Source organism: Centroberyx affinis, unplaced genomic scaffold (genome assembly GCF_046629955.1).
Source record: "Centroberyx affinis isolate AG114_WGS23_722 - 3 ecotype Tasmania unplaced genomic scaffold, CSIRO-AGI_Caff_v1 ptg002944l_1, whole genome shotgun sequence".
NCBI lineage: Eukaryota > Metazoa > Chordata > Actinopteri > Beryciformes > Berycidae > Centroberyx > Centroberyx affinis.
Window position 1 is genome coordinate 27,956 of NW_027281061.1, and position 25,372 is coordinate 53,327.

Consider the following 25,372-nt stretch of genomic DNA (forward strand, 5'->3'; position numbering starts at 1 on the left):
TGGCTAGCTTGCTCACTTAAAGTTTCTAGTTTCTGCGTGCATATCAGAAGCGGTATTCGGGTTGTATTTATTTAATTAAGTAGACGCGCTGACATTGGTTTTCAGCATTGTTTTCATGTTGCCGGGCCTCCTGCAATGGCTGGAATCATAATGTGTGAGCCATGTGAACTGTACAACATCCTCAACCAGTACAGCCATGTGCCCAGGTTGGCAGAGATGAACTATCTCTGTCTGATTGGTAAGAGATGAGATGTATCTTAGAGGTTCATTATTAAATGCTAGACTATGTGACCACTGGAATACGTTATATGAGTTTGATGTGTCTGATTTAAGGCTGCAACTAACGATTATTTCCATTGTCGATTGATCGATTAGTTGTTTGGTCTATAAAATGTCAGAAAATGGTGAAAAATGTGGCTCAGTGTTTCCCAAAGCCCAAGATGACGTCCTCAAATGTCTTGTTTTGTCCACAACCCAAAGATATTCAGTTTACTGTCATAGAGGAGTAAAGAAACCAGAAAATATTCACATTTAAGAAGCTGGAATCAGAGAATTTTGACGTATTTTTCATAAAAAATGACTCAAACCGATTAATTGATTATCAAAATAGTTGGCGATTAATTTAATAGTAATCGATTAATCATTGCAGCTCTAGTCTGATTGCTCTGCTTTTAAGCAATTTATTTATTTAATTATAATTGACTTATGCACTTTTCTCTAGATGCTCGTGAAAGGCAGCATTATAATGTGAGCCATGTCGTAACAGCTAGACATGTAAAAAGGGTATGGAAATCATTTTGTCCACATTGTATTCACATCTGTCCATCCACTCCTGACTGAAAGACAAGACCTGCAATACAAGGTTACATAGTGCATAAAAAGATCCAAGCTTTCTCTCTTTAATGAACATTCTTCCAGGATTCAGATGGCACATTTCTCATGCCAGAGGCAGTGGAGATTGACAGCATGCAGTACATAGTGGTGTATGACAGTGACACAAGCTCTCTGCAAGGGCAAGGTAAGCTGACATTCACAGGTGCTGCCATGCAAGTCGCTCTGTTGATGTGTTTGTACTTTTTTGAGTATTTTTAGTACTACACAGCAACTTCTAATCTCCAGTGTTAACAATAGGGATGGGACGATATATCGAAATTCAATATATCGCGATACAAAAATGTGACAATACGTATCGTGGGGCAGAAAAATTATAGATTGTAATATTAGCTCCATTTTATTCTGCTGTAGTAATCACAATTGAGACGGCTTGGCCATCACAGTTTCACAAGCTCTCCATCCAAATTATATTATTTGCACTTTGCAATGACATTTTTAAATTGTTGACATTCTAGCAAGCCAATGACACTGCCAGTTCCCACTCATAGAGCTGATATGGTTCTGAGGCGGCTGGTCAAAACTAAAGTGCTAAATTAACTCTGACAATTTTGCTGTGTGTGCTTCAATTAGGGCTGGATGATATGGTTGAAATCAATATCATGATAATCATAAGGATTTTTCTCGATATCAATATATATCACAATATGGTTAATGTATGCAAAATCACGTTAAATAATCAAATTAATGTTCATCTCACTGAACCGAATGGTAATGTTAGGTGTGATGTCAAACAAAACTGAAATATTCAAATAATATTCCTCCCATACCTAATTTTATGAGTTTTTAAGTAAAATTTGCTTGTCATCATCAATTTAGACAGCAGAAATGTGTGTCATGATATTAAAATATCTTCATATCATCACGATATGATTCCACTGAAATATAATTGATGACCTCAGAAACATGCTTACCAGTCAGAATGAGACATTCTTCAAACTTGTTCCTTTGGCCATGATATAGGTGGAGCTGTGGAATGTGCCCAAACCCTGGCCAAAGCCAGCCTCTATCCCATCCGCATAGTGAAAGGAGGCTATCAGAAGTTCTCCGCCCTGTACCCTTTCTTAAGAACCGTGAAAATCATGTACACCATCATGGTAACATGCCTTCCCCTGAACTGGGGCTTCCTGTCCTTCTTAAAGCAATATTCCACTGAGTTTTAACATGGGGGTTATTCAGCACTTGACCGCCATGAAAACCAGAATATAAACTACCCACCAAGATCGGATGCAGCTGGATAGTACAGCAGATAAGCAAAAAAATCTTTCAAATCTGGAAAGAAGCACCAAAATTTGACTGAGTGTACCTCTTGGGTCATTCTTTTGAAAAATCCCATTAGCCACGTAAATTTAAAAATGGCTGCCATTTTTAAAGATGGCTGCCATTTCGGCCATTTTTTACCATAGAATTTCATTGTCCGGGCCGATTTTGATGATTTTTAACTATGGAAAATTTAAATTTATACATCAGAAATCCTTTTTATATCTCCTTCTGCCATTTACTCAGAATATTTTTAAAAGTAATGTTAAAAATATGCATAAACACAACATTATTTCAGCAAAACCTGTATTAGAAATGATGTACAAAAATTGTCATTTTATTTGCACATGAGGAGCTGAATATGATCCTTTGGTTGCCATTGTACATAGCATTTGTACGGCCGTGCTTGCAATTATTTTTTTTAATGCTGTTATCTCGAGATCACGAGTTAATTATCTCGTTATCTTGAGAAAACAAGCTTGTTATCTCGAGATAACGAGATAATCATCCTGTTATCACGAGAAAACAAAATGTCGTTTCCTCCTATTACTTATGTTTATCAGATATCAGGAGTGCCATGCCAGCATGCATATGGCGTTTTGACAACTGTAGCAACTGATTTTTAAGCTGAAAATTGTAACTGCAGCAAACAAAACTGCTTCCTGTTCAGTTATGAATCCTCCCTGACAGTCATGAGAGTGATCTTGAAGGCTGAAATCAGGTGTGATCAAATGAACCAGACACTCTTTCGAGTTCTCCATATTATCCCGTCTCGAGAAAACAAAAGTCGTTTTCTCGTGATAAATTAACCCGTTATCTCGAGAAAACAAGCTTTGTTATCTCGAGATAACGAGATAATTAACTTGTGATCTCGAGATAACGGCATTAAAAAATCTTTTTCATCCAGCTGCATCTGATCTTGGAGATTAGTTTATGTTCTGGTTTTCATGGTGCTCAAGTGCCGAATAACACCCATGTTACAACTAAGTGGAATATTGCTTTAAAGTGTTTTAGGGTGGATTTTTCCTTTAAGGGGTCACTTGATTCGGATTGTTGATACATGCTGATGTGGATGCCAGTGTAATATATGTGTTGAATATCTCAGGAGCTGGAAACTCTCCAGACTTACCCAGTGGAGATCATAGCAGGTCTGCTCTATATGGGCGACCACAAGCAAGCCACCAATCACAACCTCCGTGAGGACCTGAAAATCAGTGCTGTGGTCAATATCTCACAGAGCAGCAGTCTGGAGTAAGGCATGACTTGATATTTGCAAGATGAGTAGAGAATATTATGGATGCACTGTATCGTGGTTGTATTATCTGATGGATGGATTTGTCAATGTGAATGATTCTTTTGGAATTAGGTTTGAAAAGGGAAAGCAGGCCATCCTTAACATACCTGTCGCGGATTCAGTGATGTCCGATTTGTACTCAAGCTTTGAGAGGCTTTGTGTTTTTATTGGTAAGTACAACGATTGTTCATAATATGCTTATTTTACTTATGAGTATTTATGGGTACAAAATTATACCCATAAATGCTATTAAATAGGGATGGGATACGACGATACGATACGATACGATACGATACGGTACGGTACGGTACGGTACGATATGATACGATACGTTTGTATTGTTTGTATTGAAATAAACATAATTCTGACTGTGCGGAATTATGTTTATTTCTGAGCCACAAATCTTTGTAGTGATGGTATTGACTTGCTAGAATGTAAACAACAATTTAAAAATGTCATTACAAAGTGCAAATAATATAATTTGGATGGAGAGCGTCGTCTTATTTGTGATTACAGCAGAATAAAATGGAGCTAATATATATCATAGCACTACCTTGTAGCACTCCCTCGTAGCACCTATGTCCTGTTGGACCAGAACTTAGCTTGTTGCACTGTCTCGTAGCACCTTTGTCCTGTTGGACCAGAACTTAGCTCTATAGCACTTACTCTAGTTGTTCTCTCCTATCTAGAAACTTGCTTGTGTTGTATGCAAATCTCATGTGTAAGTCGCTTTGGATAAAAGCGTCTGCCAAATGTGAAATTGTAACTGTAATATCGCGAATAATTTGTCTGCCCCACAATACGTATCGTCATATTTTTGTATCGCAATATATTGAATTTCGATATATTGTCCCATCCCTACTATTAAATGATAAGACATTCCATTTCTTTACCAGCACCGCTTTTGTCGGGACAGACAAAGAGATTAACTTCAAAGTAATTTTTTGTCAGTTTTGCAACACATGTAGTTCCTGCTGTTTGGTTTGGTTTATGGAGCCATCCATCTCGCACTCCTTCCTTGTTGTCAGGTTCCCATCTGAACACGGGGTCTCGTGTGCTGATATGTTCCAGCCATGGCATAAGCCGCTGTAGTGCTGTCACCATCGCCTTCCTGATGCACCACCTGAAACACACACTGCAGGCAAGTTGTCTTTATGCGGTTTGACGGTGTGTATGTTGTCATAGAAATGAAAGGGTGTTGAAACTCAAGTGGGTGAGGATATTATGTTCCAAAGCAGAGGACTCCACAAACCAGTAATCCTTTAAAATACCCTTACATTTACATTAATTCACCCCTTAATTCATGCAAAATCCCCTTAAACAACCCTTAATGTTTGACTGCTTCCTTTCTAATTTAATGTCAAATTCAGGGAGACAGGAACATTTCATTAATAACTCATTAATAACCCTGTAAACCAGTGATTCTCAACCTTTTTCATACCAAGAACCCCTAATTTAGTCCACATTAGAGCCACAGACCCCCATTTGATGAGATTTTGTCTCGAAATTGGACCCAAATCTGAGAATATTTTTATTGTCAGATATGATTTTGTCCAGAATTCCATGACTATCTGTATTGTAGGTAGACAGATAACAGTGAAACTATGATCAAAATACTCATTCTTTTACATTCTCTAATTGTGTTAACTTCTTGTAAATTACATAATGCTGAAGTTTAACAATTCATCAACTTGCTGGGGACCCTCTGGAACCCCCTCAAGGACCCCTGGTGGTCCCCGGACCCCACGTTGAGAACCACTGCCGTAAACCATGCACACAAGGCATGAAAAATCCCTTAATAACTAGTATCTCCACAAACCAACCCATGAATAAATCCCTTAAAAACCCATGATACTAACCTTTTTAAAGCTGTTATATTTAATGGATAATTAATGTTTATGTAATGAGAAATTAAGGACATTTCTGGGATATAATTAAGGGGTTTGGTTTCATCCTTCCTTTTTACATAATGATATTGCGACTTTGACCTTTTCCAGGAGGCCTGGGAGTATGTGCTGAAGTGTAAAAGCAACATGAGGCCAAACAGGGGGTTTGTACAGCAGCTGTCAGACTGGGAGCTCCACACCATGGGAAAGACACTGACCGATGTTTCTGAGCCTCATTTTTAACAGAAGAACCCACAGCAGGGTCAAGGTTGTGACTTTTCCGAGCGAATGGCGAATTCATATTTGCTTGATGTAATAAAGACGTTTTCATCCCGTATAATATATCAGCCCACTGTATTTCTTTCAGGATTATTATTCTATATGCAGAGTAAGATAAAGAATGAAATAATCCAAATTAAAGCCAATAAGGTGTTTTAGGGTTGGGGTTAAGTAAGAGCAGTGATTCTCAACCTTTTTCATATCAAGTTAATTTAGTCCACATTAGAGCCACAGACCCCCATTTGATGAGATTTTGTCTCTTGAACCCAAATCTGAGAATATTTTTATTGTCAGATATGATTTTGTCCAGAATTCTATGACTATCTGTATTGTAGGTAGAGAGATAACAGAGAAACTATGACCAAAACAGTCATTCTTCTACATTCTCTAACTGTGTTAACTTCTTGTAAATTAAATAATGCTGAAGTTTAACAGTTCATCAATTGGCTGGGGACCTTCTGGGTCCCCCTCAAGGACCCCTGGTGGTCCCCGGACCCCACGCTGAGAACAACTGAAGTAGAGAGTTGACTTTAAGCCTTATCTGAATGTGATGTGACCAGGTTGTCACTTTAAAAAAAAAAAAAAATCAAAGACATATAGAGGTATACAAATACAAACACACAATCAGAAACACATCAGGCTGTTAAGGGTTAGGGTTAGGGCCAAGGAAGAACCCATTCAATTTTGGAGCAGATCCGGATCCGACTCACGAACAAGCAATAATAGCACGAACCTTGGCGGAGGTCTACGCTAGGGCTGGGCGATAATTCAATATTATCATTTATCGTCTTTCAGTGGAATCATATTGTGATGATATGAAGATATTTTGATATCGTGACACACATTTCTGCTGTCTAAATTGATGATGACAAGCAAATTTTACTTAAAAACTCATAAAATGAGGTATGGTAGGAATATTATTTGAATATTTCTGTTTTGTTTGACATCACACCTAACGTTACCATTCGGTTCAATGAGATGAACATTCATTTGATTAACGTGATTTTGCATACATGAACCATATCGTGATATATATTGATATCGAGAAAAATCCTTATGATTATCATGAAATTGATTTCAACCATATCGCCCAGCCCTAGTCTGCGCTCTCCGAGTGCCCTTCTAGTTATTCTTAGAAATCCAAAGAAAAATATATTAACTGGCGAGTCAGCAGGATTAAGCTCCAATATGATTATAGCATATAGCCTAGTCCTCTAAATTGTCACTCTCACCAGTGTCATCTCCCCACCTACAGCGAGACAGTTCTACAATTCAATACTAAACTAACCCTTAACAACTAAAATCTTCCTGTATGTCACTGAGACTAAATCTTATCAAACCTTTGTCTGTGGGACTAATGTGGGTCTATTTGTGGGTCCATGGAACGAAAACGTTTGAGAAGCCCCTCTAAGCAACATAGCCTACTAGCGCCATTAGCATTAGCGCTAGTGACAGTGACAGTTCCCCACAGAGTTACATAATACCAGGCTCTAAAAATACAGGTTCGGCCCGCAAGCAGCTGTTCGAAGGCGCTGATTGGCTAAGACGAGGCACTGAAAACTCCAAGAACACCAACGGGATATTTGATTGGTCAAACCAGTTGGAAAGTAGCACGTCGCGCGACGCACAGTTGACAAAGCTGCGTCAAACTAGCTACAAATCGCTAGAATAAAACCGGAAGTCAAGTGATGTGGCCTCCCAAATAAAAGCATCAAAATTGTAACTCCTGGAAAGAAAGACTACTTTAGGGTGTACAGAGAAACAAAATCGTATCACACCACTAACAATAAATACGAGTTAAACTGCAGCTGTTCTACTGATAACTATATAGATCTATGCGAGATACGCGTATGATTGCCAAAATATAAAAAATAAACTCTCACATCAAGCTTGAACGCAGGCACTCTGGCTCCTATTATTGAGCCACTGAGATGGGACCCCCCGATTCTGAAAACAGACTTTTATAAGATAGTGGACACGTTTCCAAGTTGTTTAAATTTGATATAGGCATTAATTATTTTCACTTTTGTACTTTGCATTGTTAAAAAAAAACAAATTTCGAAACTTGTGTTCGTCAATAAAGATTTTATTTTGAAGGTTATAACCGGAAGTCGTACTTTTTTAATTCTAGCTGCCTTGACACTGACAGCTGAAAGGACGTAAAAGCCAGTACAACTGTTGCACAGCGGAGCTAGACTTTTCTTTTCGTCAGAGTAGAATTTTTTTTTTAAAAATGTTGTTCAGTCCGACTGGCGTGGCCGAATGTTTACAGGAATGGGGGGATTTGGAGAAGGACTACCAACAGGTTCAGGTAAGGGCTGAGTGTGTGTGTTTGCCCCGGGGGAGCTAACAGCCGGAGTGGGAGGGCGGAAGGGGAACAGTGGTCCAGGATCCGCCCTCAGGAGATAAGAGTGGTACCGTGCCAGCCATAGTATAGACCTCAATGGAAGGCAATAGGCGAGACAGAGGTTTGGTTCTCTGTCTCTCTGTCTCACTAGCAGGAGCTGGAGTTATAACCCGCACCCATGTTTAGCTACTTCTTCTTTTTCACCCCAACCATGTTACTCCATACTTAGTAATGTCGTGGCAAATAAAAAAGGTGGTTAAACTATGACCTCCAGTTGATGACCATCACAAGACAACCAAAAATGTAAACCAGCATTCATTTATTATGTATCTTTTCCCCTTAAAATACCATACCCTTTCACTTTACAGGTTTACTCAGCTTATATATGATGTATACAATGCTGTTATGTCAGTAGGGTTCATGATGTTATATCACAAAGGTGGTAAACTCTATTCAACAACTAAAAAAAGATGGGTTTACCCTCTGCTACACCCCTGGAAATGGCTGAAAATATCCTAAAACTGAAGCTGGAAATGTGGAAAACATCAAATAGTGTGCTACTCCACATACTTTTGGAGCTCAGTTAACTGCGTATTGATTAAAAATGTAAACCTTCACATTTCAATTTCTTAAAAGTTGGCAACTGTTGACCTGAAGTCATCAATTGAGGTCTTTTGACGCTGAAGCACAGAAGTGATCCCAAGTCTCCCAGTCTCACCTCTACGGAAGAGGATTAGGGCCACATGTGAAAAATGTATTTGAGTTCTGACTTTAAAGTCAGAATCCTGAGAATAAAGTCAGAGTTCTGATTTTTGTCACACTCCTTGTCCTGACTTTAATCTCAGAATTCTGACTTTAAACTCAGAACTCAAATACATTTTTCACATGTGGCCCTAATCCTCTTCCGTACACCTTCATTCTCCTTTCTTTCTTCTCAAACTTTGTCCCTGCTGGGCACCATACATTCTGTCTGACCATGAGCCAATCAAATCATCAAAATGCTCTCTTGCAATTTTAAATGCTGTTGCACTTTATAATATAATAAAACCTCCTTGGTTGCACTTCATGATGAATTACAAATGCGAATGCGCAAGTTTTAAATTAACGCACAGTACCTGATTTTATACATGAAGGAGAATTGAAAACGGGTAGGATGACATGTTTGGATGAAAAATTTGTTATTTTTGTGTTTATTATTTTGGCTGGTGGAAATTGTTTTTGTTTACTAGCCCTTGGCAGGTGAGCCAAGAATAGATAGCCTACTTAGATCAGATACTGATATCACAAAGAATTAAAATAATGGATGTGATAAGTACAATACTGAAGCAATAATGTACTTAAACCTGCACTAAGCAATTTCAGACCCTATAACCAATCCTGAAACTAACGTGTGCTATGTCGAGTTTTCCTTTAGACATAATGATATAAACCAATACAGAGCGGGTTAGGGTTAGGGTTTAGGGGCCAGCTGTGTTAGTTGTTTTATCTCTTTTCTAAAGCTTGTTGTCAGAGCTCCTCCTGGTCCATTCAGTAGCTTTTCATTTTTTTAAAACTAGCTTCTCTCCTCCCTCGCTGTTTAAAAGCAGCGTTCCCATCCCTGAAAAAAAATTCTCGCAATGGTGGAATCGATGAAGCAAGCGAGTAAAGTTGATAAACTAGTAAACTTGCTACCTGCCTCTTCACTTGTCATTGTGGGACATGTGACCTTCAGCGGGAGAAAGTTCTGGCAAAGCGAGTCTGGTAACCGGCGGCACTTCTCTGTAGATACATTTAGCTTAGCTATTAGCATTTATGTATGGTTTGTCCTTAGTGGCCTCCGTAGTCCAGCAGCTTTGCTGTGCTTTATTTACAGATGTGTTGTGATTTCTGTCACCCTCTAGTGGTCGGAAAATCGCTTAGTGCAGCTTTAAAGGTATAATAAGTAACATTTCTGCATTAAAATATCTAAAAACGACTAGAAACTATGTTATATATTTTTTTGAGTTGTGTACTTACATTAGGCTATCCCAAATGTTTCCAACAACGTTCAAACCCAGAGATATCCGTAATTTTATTCAAGGTAAAGGTGCGTTTCATTTGGTCGCCTGTCAGTGGCGTCATATCCCCTTTACCCCCTAACTTCCAGGGAAACACGGGAAACACCAGATGATACGTCAGAGAGTGAGGAAGGAAGTCGGCCAACTAGCTAGCTAGCCACTCTATTGTTTTGTTCATCCTATTGTTTTTATCACTCACTCGTGATGGATCACGATTATTCATTCCCGTTTCGTGTCGCCGAAGCTGTCCCCGTAAAAAAACTCCCATGATCCCACGCTACTTCACGACGTCATCAAACTATGTCTTTTGTTATTGTTTTGATTGAGAGACTCCTAGCAGCAGAAATTACATACTGTGCCTTTAAGTAAAAGTAAAATTACTGACTTTAAAAAATAGCCTACTCAAAAAAGTACAAGTACACAAAAAGCTACTCAATTACAGCAATGGGAGTAGATATAATTAGTCATTTCCACTCTTGTCAACTGCTCACACCCTACCAAATTGATATTGACATAAGAAAGTAACCTAAATTTTGAGAATTGGAAGAAATAAAAAAACAGTCCATATATAACATGTTGGATTACCTCCCTAACTGACTGGCAGAGTAGATAATCTCAAATTTCATTTGTATCTACTCCATACACTCCATTAAAATGTGAAGAAGGTTGTCATTGAGAGTGAATAGTTATATTTTAACACGTTTCTCTGTTGTATTTTTTTTTTACCTCCAGGAGACCCATCGTCTATATAAACAGAAACTTGAGGAGGTCACCAAACTGCAAAATAGCTGCTCCGGTGCTATTGCGCGCCAGAGGAAGAAACTGAAAGAACTCACTGTTTCACTGGAAGAGTAGGTATCGACTGAGCCAACATGCTGCCAGTGTACTACATGTTAAAGCTATAGCCTCCCTGAGGACTAGGCACCTCACAGTCTTAATGTTGTCTTTGTACAAACAATGCTGACGGCTCACTACACTTTTCCACTTCGGTGATTAACTTTACATTGTTTATTTGTTTCTCTCTCTCTCTCTCTCTCTCTCTCTCCCTCCCTCTCTCTCTCTGTTTGAACAGTAACATAGATAAATGAACTATAAATAAATAAACCTAAACATCTATTCTTATTTATTTTTGTGAGAGTTCAATAACAGACCTAATTGGCAAAAGGCAAGTGATAATTCAAAAGCAGATAAAATGACTGTTTTACAACAACAACAACAGTAAAGACATCGCTAGGTGGATATAGGCTATATACATACATACATATATATATGTTGAATATACAGTATATGTGCTTCTGTGCTGATATGACGCAAATATGATCATCTACTTCTACAGGCTTGGGTATTCGATAATATTGAATACCGCAATATTTATCGCAAATTATTATTATAAATTGCCTAAAAAATGTATGTAATTTAGGGTAAATAAACAAAAATGTAAAAAACGAAAAAAAAAAAAATGTCAGATCACCTATATCGCAATATTTTGGCGGAACAGCATCGCAATATAACATTTTTGATATCCCCCAAGCCTACTATCCACAGTGTATTTTCATAATGTATTTCTTTGAAAAATGCTGATGTTCACCATGTTTTTGAACATTTAGCTTCACTGTTGTTTCTTTTCTTACTGCTTTCCTCATTGTTGTTGTTGCTATAAGCTCACCATTGCCCATGGCCATTCAACACACCTATAGAAAATGATATACGGCCCAAAATGTCCCCAACATCATTGAAAAAGCACTTTACCACCAAGTCATTACCACACTGATAATGTATAAAATATCCTATTTATTTTATTTTTAATGTGGAAAAAGTCGTACATTTCAGCTTTAATCGTCTATATTTTGGTAACAACGCATATCATCTGCATAAAATGTGCTGTAGGTGTGTTTACCTGGTTGTATACAAGGCTATTGCTGTGTTATAGCCTATCATGTAATATCATGCGTTTCCATGTTTAGATGCAAAGAAAGAAACAGGACAGAAAAATTAAGTCCAGAGGAAATGAATGCCATCGATGAAATCCAGGACTCAATCAAGGACAGACCAAATGTTTTCTTTGAGATGGAAGCTTTCCTGCCAAAGAAGAACGGGTTTGATGATTTAATATGCTTCATCGTGTGTCTTTAGATCGCAAAATGGAGTTCAATAACTAAACCCGCAGTGGTTTTTTCTAACATTGACAATTTCAAACTGTTCTGCTTTGTAGTTGATGCTGGTACAGTAATGGGAGTCATTCCTATGTTCCCAGGGTCCTATGTTCCCCAGATTTATATGGCACATAATGGGAACATGACAAAGGGTCCTATGTTCCCCACTCAAACTCTTGGGGGAACATCTTTTTCAGGTTCCCATTATGTGCTATATAGAGCTGGGGAACATAGGACCCTGGGAGAGCACATATGTAGAACCTGAAAAAGATGTTCCCCCAAGAGTTTGAGTCAAGTTTGAGTAAAATTTTATCCACAGAACCACCCAGACTCTTTAATATTCTCTGCCGGGTCAGATTTGACCCGGAACACCACAGATGTAACAATTTTTTTTAGAGACCTTCAAAATAAAATAAAATTATAACCATTGGTTTTGTTGTTTTTATATAGCTGTTTTGAAGCCTTGTTCCAATAAAAAAAAAACTGGATAATATTTTAACTTGAAATGGGTCAAATTTGACCCGAACGCAATAGGAGGGTTAATGTGTGTTAATAGAATATTGAACTGGGGAACATAGAACCCTGGGAACATAGGACCTTGGGAACTTAGGACCCTGGGAACATAGGACCTTTGGAAATTAGGACCCTGGGAACATAGGACCCTGGGAACATAGGAACTTGGGAAATTAGGACCCTGGGAACATAGGAGCTTGGGAACTTAGGAGCTTGGGAACTTAGGACCCTGGGAACATAGGACCTTGGGAACATAGGACCTTGGGAACTTAGGACCCTGGGAACATAGGACCTTGGGAAATTAGGCCCTGGGAACTTAGGACCCTGGGAACATAGGACCTTGGGAGCATAGGACCCTGGGAACATAGGACCCTGGGAACATAGGACCCTGGGAACATAGGACCTTGGGAACTTAGGACCCTGGGAACATAGGACCCTGGGAACATAAGACCTTGGGAACTTAGGACCCTGGTAACATAGGACCTTGGGAACATAGGACCTTGGGAACATAGGACCCTGGGAACATAGGACCTTGGGAACATAGGACCCTGGGAACATAGGACCTTGGGAACATAGGACCCTGGGAACATAGGACCTTGGGAACTTAGAACCCTGGGAACATAGATACGCTCCCCAGCTAATGTGTTCCAGAAGGTTTATGAATGAATTATGCAGCAAGTGCACCGCATTTTGTTTTTAGTTAAATTCACATTTTAGAATGTGAATTTGAACTAAATGATGAAGAAATGACTTCTACAATGACTTGCTCTTTTTCCCTTTCCTGTTCAGGTTATACCTCACTCTTGTTTTAGGAAACGTCAACGTAACACTCCTCAACAAGCAATCCAAGTACGCCACTTTGCCTTTTAGTGCAGTTAAATGATATTGTAAGAACCCTGAAATACCATTACCAGTAGATTATGTCAGCATCACTATAACATCATTCATCCTGTTTCCTCTCCAACAGATTTGCCTACAAAGATGAATATGAGAAATTTAAGTTAGTCCTCACCGTCATCCTCTTCGTGTTCTCCTTCACATGTCGCTTTTTGTTCAGCTACAGGTAAAAATTCCCACCATGAAAGGATTTTAATTGTTTTCATTGTTTGTGTGCATTTTGGGTTTGGTTGACTTCCTTATGCACCTTTTTGTTTTTGTTTGTCAGAGCCCTAGACGCCCTATTCAACTTCCTCTTGGTGTGGTATTACTGCACACTCACCATCCGGGAGAGTATCCTCATTAGCAATGGCTCGAGGTTTGGATCAGCATTACTGTTTCCATTATTTTATTATTTTCTATTCATGATGCATAACCTGGTCACATAGCGCTAGTCAGCAGATTGATGACAAATCCAGTTTGGGCAGGCAGCACATGCTCAGACTGGCTTCCATATGATGACACTGATGTACTTTGTCTGCCTGGAGCCTGAGTCCTGTTTTGAATTTATAGTGGTTATGTGGTTTACAAGTGTGAGCTTGCATCAGTATGAAACTGAAATGCCTATCACTCAAAGTGTCAGTTGAGACAATCATGTGATGGCAAAGACATCACATGATGACATTATGTCTCTCTCTCTCTCTCTCTCTTTCTCTCTCTCTCTCTCTCTCTCTCAATTCAATTCAATTCAATTCAATGGTGCTTTATTGGCATGACAAAATGTACACATTTGTATTGCCAAAGCATATTACACAACAACAATATGAACAATGTGAACAGTGTGAAACAAGTAAAATAACAGGTGAAATAAAAACATTACACCATTACTACTGTTACTACAATTGTAACATCAATTATATACAAATGTAAAAAGGACAACAACAAAAAAACCCCAACTCATTCTGGGACTGGTTTGAAGTGTGTGTGTGGACGGGGTGCTCTCTCTCTCTCTCTCTCTCTCTCTCTCTCTCTCTCTCTCTCTCTCTCTCTCTCTCTCTCTCTCTCTCTCTCTCTCTCTTTACAAAATACAACCATACACTTACATACAACCATGCATACATTTTAAAATGCCATAAAAAACAACAATATACAACACAAAACACAAAACAAACAAAAACAAAAACAGACCAATGGTTTGCCATGGTAATTTGGCTAGTGCAGCATAAAATGGTGATTGTGGTGATTCTCAAGCTTTTTCATATCAAGGACCCCTAATTTAGTCCACATTAGAGCCACGGACCCCTATTTGATTATATTTTTTCTAGTGGACCCAAATCTGAGAATATTTTTATTGTTAGGTATGATTTTCTCCAGAATTCCATGACTATCTGTATTGTAGGTAGAGAGATAACAGAGAATATATGACCAAAACAGTCATTCTTCTACATTCCCTAAATGTGTTAACTTCTTGTAAATGAAATAATGTTGAAGTTTGACCCCCTGGAACCCCCTTATGGACCCCCTGGTGGTCCCCGGTCCCCACACTGAGAACCACCAAATAATAGAACAAGTCTGGGTATTAAGGCCGTAAAGTCTGTCACACTTGCTTGAGAACTGTGCAGATGTGTCTGTTAGCAAACTGTCAAAACTCAACTGAAAGCTGCTGTTAAGGCTAACTCAGCTTTATTAAAGGCTATACTTCTCTCTGTAGCTCTTCTAGTCAACATTAGCATGTTAGCAATCCATGGCAGCAAGGCGATGGAGAAGCTGCTTTGGTTCTTGCTGTAAAACCTCTCACCTCAGCGACTTGCCTTAAGTCAGTTTATATGGGAGCTAACCCAACAGTGCACATGGGAATGACTGTTCTATCCATTCAACTTCTGTGGTGTGCCCGTTAAACCACATCACATTACTTCAAACAAGACTGAACAACCTTCTTAACTTGATCATTGAAACAGAGGTCAGCATCAAAAAACAGATAAAATACAATATACAGATAAAGATAATATACTGAGAGCGGCCTACCCTCTCTCCTTTAACAAAAAAAAAAGCTTATTTAGATTAGAAGGGTTCTGTGTAGCACCCTTCTCAACTTGAATGACCAAAGAACCCTCTCATTCAAAAATAGATTTTGAGTGCAAGAAGATCTAGTTGGAATCCTTTTCCCTACAAAAGTCTATTGAAGAGTCCCTTCCTTCCAAAAAGGGTCTTTCAAGTGTGAAAAAAACCAGGAAATATTTATTGGTAGAGCCATACCCGTCTGCAGAGATCGCTTTTGGAACCTTTTTTTCTAAGAGTGTACATGTCTGGAAATACATATGCGTGTGATACACTGAATATCACCATTCCCCATGGCTTTCAGGGACTTTTTTATTATTTTAATATTTTATTATTATGTTTTCAGGTTGTCCGTCCGAACGTACGTCCGTCCCATTCTCGTGAACGCGATATCTCAGGAACGCCTCTAGGGAATTTCTTCAAATTTGGCACAAACGTCCACTTGGACTCAAGGATGAACTGATTAGAATTTGGCGGTCAAAGGTCAAGGTCACTGTGACCTCGCAAAAGATGTTTTTGGCCATAACTCAAGAATTCATACGCTAATTATGACAAAATTTCACACAAATGTCTAATAGGATAAAATGATGAAGTGATGACATTTTATATCCAAAAGTTCAAGGTCAACTTCACTGTGACATCATAATGTTTTGCTTACCACTGTAGCTGAGAAAACGATCTTGGGTCATTCTACGAAAACGGTGGAAGTGCTGTCACTTACTTTTACAGACACCAAAATCCTTTAAGTTGACCTAATAATCACATTAATTATATATGTTCAATAAATAAAGACTGTCCTTGCAATGATAAAACTTTATTGGCGGAGGCATACAACCGCGGTTATTTCTAGTTGTTTAATGTCACACAGACCTACCTTGCATCTACACCAAGCATCCTCAACTCATAATCTTGCCCCTTGCCATTTTGTCCAGCAGCACTACATATCCCTCAATGACTGTCCTCCATGTTGTTTCAGGATCAAGGGTTGGTGGGTGTTCCACCACTATGTGTCGACTTTCCTGTCTGGGGTCATGCTAACTTGGTGAGTGATTTTATCCACTTTTCTGTTTAGGAAGACATACACTTACACTGAATGTACAAAATATTCTTGACACTTACGCTTTTCATGAAGCACAGTGATAAGGTGAATCCAGGTAAAAGCCATTATACCTTATTGATTTCCATTATTATTCCATTATTACAGTCCAATTAGCAACTTGAGACGCGAGAGTCGAACGTTTCTCCACACAATACACACACATCGATACTTTTTGTAGGTGTTTTTGGTCCAGACGACATTTCGGCTAATCTCTATAAACAGATATCTGCATATGAGACGTCGTCTCTCAACTCCAATTCCATTTTCGCGTCTCAAGTTGCTAATCGGACTGTAAACAATGACCGGCGCACAGAAGAGGAAGTCTTGGCCCGGATGTCCGCTGGCTACACCGGAAACCCCGAAATATTGGCCGTCACCCCCAGAGTCTAATCGTCATCAGACCGATAGACGATGGGTTCCGAGATTGATCGAAATATAGATCGTACACAGGAGCTAACCAAATGTCCACTTTGTTCACAGGCCTGAAGGTGCTCTCTACCAGATGTTTAGGAGCCAGTTCCTAACATACTGTCTATACCAAAGTAAGAGACTTGATGTCAGCCCTGGAGACTTAAGCGCATTTTATATTTACTCATGAAAATAGCATCTCTGCACGTGAATTGACGTGTGTTTGGGGTTGAAAAGGGTCTCCGCTTTGGTGTCACGTACATGCCCGAGAATCTCAACTTCACGTCGAGTCTACGGGGAGTCGCGCTCTCTGATTGGTTGATAGGGGCGATCATGACGGCATCCAACACTTCAAGCTCCAGCTGCTCCAACACATCCCATTCCTCCAATTGCACTGCCATGTTTGTTTTTACCGGTGATTGTCGTCGCGTCTGCTTCCTCTTCCTCTCTTCTATGTTTCATTTTGGTGCGATATGATTTTTGTTAAAACACTGCCACCCGTGTACCTGATTTCAATAACATGCTACTAGGGCTGGGCAATATATCGATATTATATCGATATCGTGATATGAGACTAGATATCGTCTTAGATTTTGGATATTGTAATATCGTGATATGGCATAAGTGTCTTTTCCTGGTTTTAAAGGCTGCATTACAGTAAAGTGATGTCATTTTCTGAACTTACCAGACTGTTCTAGCTGTTCTATTATTTGCCTTTACCCACTTAGTCATTATATCCACATTACTGATGATTATTTATCAAAAATCTCACTGTGTAAATATTTTGTGAAAGCACCAATAGTCATCCCTACAATATCGATATCGAGGTATTTGGTCAAAAATATTGTGATATTTGATTTTGTCCATATCGCCCAGCCCTACATGCTACCAGTACATCAACGCAAGAGTATAAAAACTTCGATGTAAGCGCTGCCACATTGTTTAAGTTCATGCTTTACATAACGTTTACATTACGTTAGACTATAAAATGCGCTTTAGTCTTCCATATGAATAAAACATGTTTTGCAGCAGCATATAACATACAATGTCTGACTGATATCTTGTGTAAAAAATAAAAAATAAAACAAAAAAGGGCAATACTAAAGCCTTTAATACACTGCTTTCTGTTTTTGCAAAGTAGGCTTTGTTCAGTTTCTCCAGTACTACTACCAGAGTGGCTGTCTATACCGGCTCAGAGCATTGGGAGAAAGACACACTATGGACTTGACAGTGGGTGAGTGCTATTTGTTTGGTTTTATTTCATTGCTATTACACAAATATACACCATTTACACACATGATGGTGCTCAGGAAACACAGGGGGTGGACAAAGACCTAACAATGTATGAATATCAAGTAGCTAGTAAGGCCAAAGTAGGGCCACCTCTTGCCTTCAGAACAGCTTCAGTCCTTGTCCTGTTGTCATCCTGCATCCTGGACTGTGTGTAGTGGATGTTGGGCCTTTCTTCAAGAAGGAAAGCCTCCAGTTCTTTGAGGGATGAAGGAGGTGGAAATCTACTTCAGTGATGTTTAGATCTGCTGATTTGACCTCATCCTGCTGTTGGTGAAACCAGCAGTGCGTACGGAGGCGTTATCATCTTGGAATATGGAAACATCATGATGGAGCAGTGTCTCAACCAGTTTGTCAGCAGACATTTTGGGTTGAAGGCCTGTCTGATTGGAGGAAAAGGGCTGAAAGAGTCATCAGACCAGATAACGTTTTTCCATTACTCAGGGCTCCAGGTTTTGTGCTCCTTACACCAGGTTATAACTTTTTTATGTTTCGGGCCTTGGATACTAGCGGTTTCTGATTGACAGCCTTGCCATAAATGAGGTGTCAATTCTGTGGTTAATTTTTGAGTCTGTAGTTACGTGTCCGTCCGTGAGCTTCCACTTGACACCACTATTCCTCTTTGCTAATGCAGTTTGTCTGTGTTTTTTTGTTTTCGTCTTCCTTCCCAGTACGTCATAATTTGTTCTGAAAGGTAAAGTCACGGTGAAGGTGAAGTCTAGCTGTTGAGTAGTAGTAGTTATAATAGCCTAATAATAATCATCTAAAAAAAAATGATTGTAACCATTTTATTTGTATAGCTAGAAGTATTGGATAAAAGTGTTCACCTAATGGCAGATGTTATGGCATACTGTCATTCCCTGACACAAAACAGTAAGGGTTTTATTTCTCTAGCCCATACAGACGTACAGTACCATGAGTACCATTTTTAGCATGTACTGCCCCCAGTGGGAATCTATTGCCTAATCTTGGCAATGTTGGTGCCATGCTCTGCCTATTGTGCTACAGGGCAAATATTGGGACATGACTATGGGAACGGGCATGTTAGTCAATCAAGCAAACTTGATTTTGCATAGGGTTTTCAATGAAAGGCACGTATAAGTTTGGAAGTCATTGTGACCATGTGTGTATCTTATGTCCATTTATCTACTGCAGTGATTCTCAACCATTTTCATATCAAGGACCCCTAGTTTAGTCCACATTAGCGGAGTATATTTTTATTGTTAGATATGATTTTGTCCAGAATTCCATGACTATCTGTATTGTAGGTAGAGAGATAACAGTGAAACTATGATCAAAACAGTCATTCTTCTACATTCTCTAACTGTGTTAACTTCTTGTAAATGAAATAATGCTGAAGTTTAAGAATAGATCACTTTGCTGGGGACCCCCTGGAACCCACTCAAGGACCCCTGGTGGTCCCCGGACCCCACGTTGAGAACCACTGATCTACTGTATATATTACATTGTCTGTTATGTCTATCTATGTATTACACTCATTTTATGTACTGTAGCTCCTGATGATGCAGCAAGAAATACCTGTAAAAAGCATGATACATTCAGGTAAATTCAGCTCAGTTTTTCTCCTCTCCTTCCTTTCCTTTTGTTCAGAGGGTTTCCAGTCCTGGATGTGGAGAGGTTTGACCTTCCTCCTCCCTTTCCTGTTCTTTGGCCATGTGAGTGTTCTCTCTCAGTAGTGCTTACCTAGACCTTTCCTACTAACAGTGGCTATGTTTACATTACAGTAACCCTACTATTGTCCATACTCTGGGTAAGGTCTTGTTCAGGTTAATCTGTTTAGATGAACCTTTGATTCCCTGTGACTGAGTCTCACTGTTGCCACGAATAAACCAGTTAACAGAATACCCCCCTCCCTCTTTGATTAGATTAGATTAGATTAAATTAGCCTTTATTGTCTCCCTTAGGAGAAATTTGTCTTGGGCATTCGAGAGAACAGAGGTGATGGAGCAGCACACAGCCTCTCCATATACACACAATATATCCGTATACATGTACAATCAAAGTTTAACAGTTAACACTTTACAGTTAACATTCAACATTCAACATTAACATTCAGTAACACACACAGATCCATATACACCAGAACATACACACCAAAATATTGCACAGATGCCCTACATCAAAATATTGCACGTTCCACCCAATAAAAGCCATAATGTTAAATATTGCACAAATGCCCTACTCTTTGACTGAGCAAATTGCAATAGTAGCTTACCAATAGTAGTAGATCCCAATAGGAATAGTAAATACTGTTGTCACCATGATTACTGTTGATATAAAAAATTTACCCATAATGCTGCTGAGTTTGCACAGACAGTGAAAACCAAAAGTGAAAGCAGTAAGATGTTTCTATGTCACAGTAACCAGTTTAATATGGGAGGAAGCCAGGTATCTTAAACAGGTTTCTCATAATAGGAGCATCATCTTACCTGGGCTATACTAACTCAGTTATGCTAACGTTTACATGTGTCAAACCAAGAATTTTGGGTAGTGGTAGATAGATGAGAAACAGGAGTGTGTGTTTACTCCCACAATTAGCCATAAATAGTTAATGAAACGCCCTTCATGAATATTGATATGCATGTCAATATGCTTGTCATTCCAGTCTCTTTCTGTGAGAAAATGACAAAGACTAAATCTCACAGTAAAAAATTGATGTGCTTGTTGGGAAGTTATGGGGATTTGTCAGTTTATGCAATCATGTGAACGGCTCAGACTATTGCCTTAATTGTAGTATTGGCAATAGTCGCATTATTGTGCACATGTAAACGTAGCCAATGTAAACACACATGTAATGGTGTGCATTGCCTTACATGGTTTATGCCCAGTAATCCCACTGAGGGGCTAGACATAGTAGATATAGTACTAATTACAACTTTTGATCATACCCAGTATCTCTCAATTTCCAAGTTTTGTTAAGGATCTTTGCGCAATATTGTCATGTTGTTGCATGCTATGTGTAGCACTTTAACATCAATAAGTCATTATCACTTTAATTTTGAGATATTAGTATAATTACCATAAACAAACAAGACCGTTGTTGGGAAGATTGGCAGCCTCTACTGGCACCTACACTACATTTTACATTGTGTGCCACCGGTTTGGATTTGGTGGGAAATCTGCTGTATTGCTTTACGGTACAAAGGGTGATTGCTTTATGGCAAAAACCCAGAGGGTTAGGGTTAGGTGCCTTTTGTTTCCAGTAATTAACTTGACAATTATATATTGATGTTTAATTAAAAGGTGCTCCGTACAGCATTTTTAATTTTGTATAAAACATACATTACAAACTTGATCATCAGATCGCTGTACTTCACTGTATATATTTGTGACCAGAAAAGTAGATGGAAGGTTATTATTGAGTGTTATAAGCGTTGTACTTGTGTTTGACCCATTTGTGACTGCCTATTCTCTGTTTTACAGTTCTGGCAGCTCTACAACGGTCTAACACTCTTCAGAATGGCCCAGCTCCCAGAATGTAAAGAGTGGCAGGTTAGAGCACTTCAGAGCATCACTGTTAATACCACAATCTTATAATAAACTAGTGAAGTGTGAAGTTATTCCCTCATATTTTTGTCACCTATTTTAATTTGACTCATGTTACAAAATGTCCAGGAATACACAGACATTCTAATTTTTGGTCTATACAGCATATAGTCCAGGCAGATAGATGCTATTATGTTGCATTATGTCAATATTTTCACTCTAATGCATAAATATTTTTCGGGATATGGTGAAGACTTCATTTGCTGTACGAATGTTTGCCCTTGTGTTATCTGCTGTTGAAACAGTAAGCTTATCAGACAGTAGTAATTCATTGGTGTCATCTTTCAAGAGCCATGAAAAAGACGAAGTCTATGGTGGCACCAGGCTAAAGGTTTCTATACTTAACATGCTGTTAGTCAAAAAAGATATCTGTCCAAATACTGTGGTGGTGGCATATGTTGCTCATGTCAACCAAATCTCCTTTTTTTGTGCCATGGCGCAGGTTGTGATGTGTGGCTGCTCCTACCTGGTGCTCTTCATGGGGAACTTCTTCACCACACTGGGAGTGGTTTACCAGAAGTACATGAACAACCAGGACAAGTCCAAGAGCTTATGAGACATGACACTGTTAACAAAAATCCACCCATTTATGGGATGGAATATGTGCAAAGTCACCGTTGCACTCACATGTTCTTTTTAGAGCTATTTGTTGATTTTATGAATGTTGTCCCTGTGGACCATTTACATTTCTGTGACCGCCATTATTTTACATGTCCTTTTGATTTGAAAGTTTGATATTTTTTGCTCCTAAAGGATGGTCATAGCAACATGTCTGATAGGGAAGGGATAATCACACTGACCCATCATAACAGCAACCAGGTAACCAGGTCTTATTTGGTAATACTGTAAGGTTGTTTAAATAAGATTCACAGAGATGATCAGAATTATACAGCTGTATAAAATACAGCTACGGGTTTACGGTTTGTGTGCTACTTTACATATACTTGGGCCTTACAGAAAGCAAATATAAAACACTCCACCAAAGCCCTATATGTTACTTTTTGTACAATTATTAGTAGTTAAGCCATTGTTACAGGTGATGGTAAAATGTAATTTTGCAGTCACCAAGTATTTATCCGTTGCTTCATGATAGTTATCTGTTATTCATCCTTTGTTGATACTTTATTGATCCCTGATTTGCCCTGTTCACAAAGAGGTCAGAGGTCAGGATCAGCTATCCAGTTCACTAGCAACTCGCTGTGTGTAATGTGGACAAAGATCGCAGGTGTTTCAACTGACAAAATGAATGAACATGAATTTTCATGAAAAATTTGTCGTTCTTTACTCATCCTCCTGTCAGTTGAAACACCTGTGATCTTTGTCCAGATAGTGCAGCTCCATGTCAGCCTTCTCCAAAACGCCTTAAGTGAACGGGAGATGGATCTTTAGAGTTCCAAAAAGGACAGAAAATTACCATAAAACTACTCCAAAGAGCTTGTGCAGCACAATCCAAATGTCCTGAAGCCAAACAATTGCATTGTGAGTTCAAAAGACCTATCTATTTTTGGGTGAACTATTCCTTTAAGGACACGTCAGCAGGGTGGGGGCTTGAACTGAATTCACCCCAGTTGAAGGTCAGTCTCTAACCAGTAAACCACCCTGCTGCCCAAATCTTAATTAATTGAGTGCAATCTGATTGCTATCCAGTATGAGATTTTTTTCTGTTATGGTCATGGGTATTTGTTACTCTTTTGCAGTCGGTGAATTGCTTTGGTCAAAGATACTGTATAGCTATATTTGCTCCATGGTACTTGTTTTTTTAAACAATAAAAGCATACTACCTTATTGCAGGTGTAACAGTTAACTGTTTAATTCCAAGCATTTCTGTGAATGTGGGCTCCATAACCTTTACATAGCATATAAGGTCTGCTAATACTTAGTTGTTCCTATAATGAGTCTTTGGTATTATTTTATCCTTACCTGTTTTTTCTGCACTGTATTATATTAAGCTACCTGGATGCCTAGCACTGGTGGTTTTCTGACATATTGTGCATTTCAAGCGTTTGAATGTAAATTTACAGGTAAGTGCCAAATAATAGGAAATACGTGAGAAACTGAGGGATACAAAGTATTGAAAGTGGGTGCTTCCACAGAGGTATGGTCCATAAGATAATTAAAGTTGCACCGGGCAACTTAATGTTTTGTAGCCCCAAGTGGCAGTGGGAGATAACTGAAAGTTATTGTAAGTTTGAAGTACTTCATTACCCGGAAATCATGTAACCTCACTAAACTGCACACTCCTTGGACCTACATTTCTTCCATTATTGGTCAGTCCAGCTTTCACTGGACAGAGCGTAAGTTTTGTGTTACATTTAAGTATTGATTCGTCACTTCCTGTGCGTCGAGAAGATTTCCCACTGGTGACAATATATGCGACACCTGAAATGAACGTGGGGAAATGGAGTGAATCTACGCCATCTCAATTGGTGAGGAAAGGATGCTCCTCTGTGTTGCGGCCCAAACTTATGATTCAACCTGATAAGATGGGTGGATTTTTACATAAAAATCTTGCCTAGTGCAGCTTTAAGTAATTAATATCCCATCATAATTAGGGTCATGTATAAAAATGATGGGCAGCCATTCAGTTCGGAGTTGCCTTTTGGCTTCCATTGCTGGAAGAAGAGATCTCGGTGACTCAGAGAGAGGGCTGATTGTTGAGGCTCATTTGGCAGGAAATTCAGTGATAAAGACTCCTCAACTTGCTGATCATCTCTCCTCTTTCATGAAGAGCAGCTAGGTGGCTAAGGTGATGTTGATATGGACGTCTGAGGGAAACACATAATCTACTGTGGATGGAGGTGCACACTGCTGGACCATGATGTACATGCATTGGTTTAAGATGCAAGGAACATCAGGCAAACAACTGAATCAGTTGACTTGCATGTCAATCTAGGGTATGAGCAAGCAGTTTGTCAACATCTTCACAGTGATGGATACTATGGTCAGGATAGATTGCCTAAAGGCTCAATTATGCTTAACGTTAAATACGGATACGGATACGGACGGAGCCTTCTGTCCGTACTCTGCGTTCATTTCGTCCGTATTTGTGCACGTTTTCTGAAAGCTTACGGATACGGACGAAATGGAGCAGTACCACCAGAAATCGTGGGGGCAGTGTAGCCAATAATTCAAGCGAGACCAGCGAGACACGACGAAGACATGTTTGGGCGACGCTGGACAGAAACTTTTGACTCTCTACTGCCCTCTAGTGGATGTATTGCTTAACATCCGTGCCAACGTAAAGGACGCATGGAAGTATGTGGGCAGTGATGGTTACATTGTTTGAAACGGACATATTTATTTTCGTATGTAAAGGGAGCATAAATGAGCCTTAAGCCCCTCAAGCCCCCTCAATACACCCTAATGTATAACCCTTATGGTGGACCTCTGAGAGGGCAGGCTGAATCCCAGTTAG

General features: G+C 39.2%; 2 protein-coding genes across 4 annotated transcripts; both read left to right on the plus strand.

Annotated features, from left to right (window-relative positions):
* The first annotated feature begins 135 nt into the window (after positions 1-135).
* Positions 136-5,574, plus strand: styxl1 (serine/threonine/tyrosine interacting-like 1). Its single transcript, XM_071536810.1, has 8 exons — positions 136-238; positions 722-783; positions 919-1,018; positions 1,855-1,988; positions 3,257-3,402; positions 3,518-3,615; positions 4,474-4,586; positions 5,443-5,574. The coding sequence occupies exons 1-8, from the start codon at positions 136-138 to the stop codon at positions 5,572-5,574; spliced, it is 888 nt and encodes a 295-aa protein (XP_071392911.1).
* A 2,214-nt stretch (positions 5,575-7,788) lies between these two features.
* On the plus strand, positions 7,789-23,729 carry LOC139658656 (transmembrane protein 120A-A-like). Of its 3 annotated transcripts, none has more exons than XM_071536803.1 (12): positions 7,789-7,921; positions 10,726-10,844; positions 11,958-12,089; positions 13,449-13,508; positions 13,627-13,722; positions 13,825-13,914; positions 16,570-16,635; positions 17,173-17,234; positions 18,239-18,334; positions 20,002-20,066; positions 21,835-21,903; positions 22,400-23,729. In XM_071536803.1, the coding sequence occupies exons 1-12, from the start codon at positions 7,844-7,846 to the stop codon at positions 22,511-22,513; spliced, it is 1,047 nt and encodes a 348-aa protein (XP_071392904.1). In that variant the 5' UTR covers positions 7,789-7,843; the 3' UTR covers positions 22,514-23,729. The 3 variants fall into 3 exon arrangements, with proteins under 3 accessions (XP_071392904.1, XP_071392905.1, XP_071392906.1); XM_071536804.1 differs by having other exon boundaries at positions 18,242-18,334; XM_071536805.1 differs by lacking the exon at positions 7,789-7,921 and adding an exon at positions 8,189-8,209 and having other exon boundaries at positions 18,242-18,334.
* Positions 23,730-25,372: the final 1,643 nt, after the last annotated feature.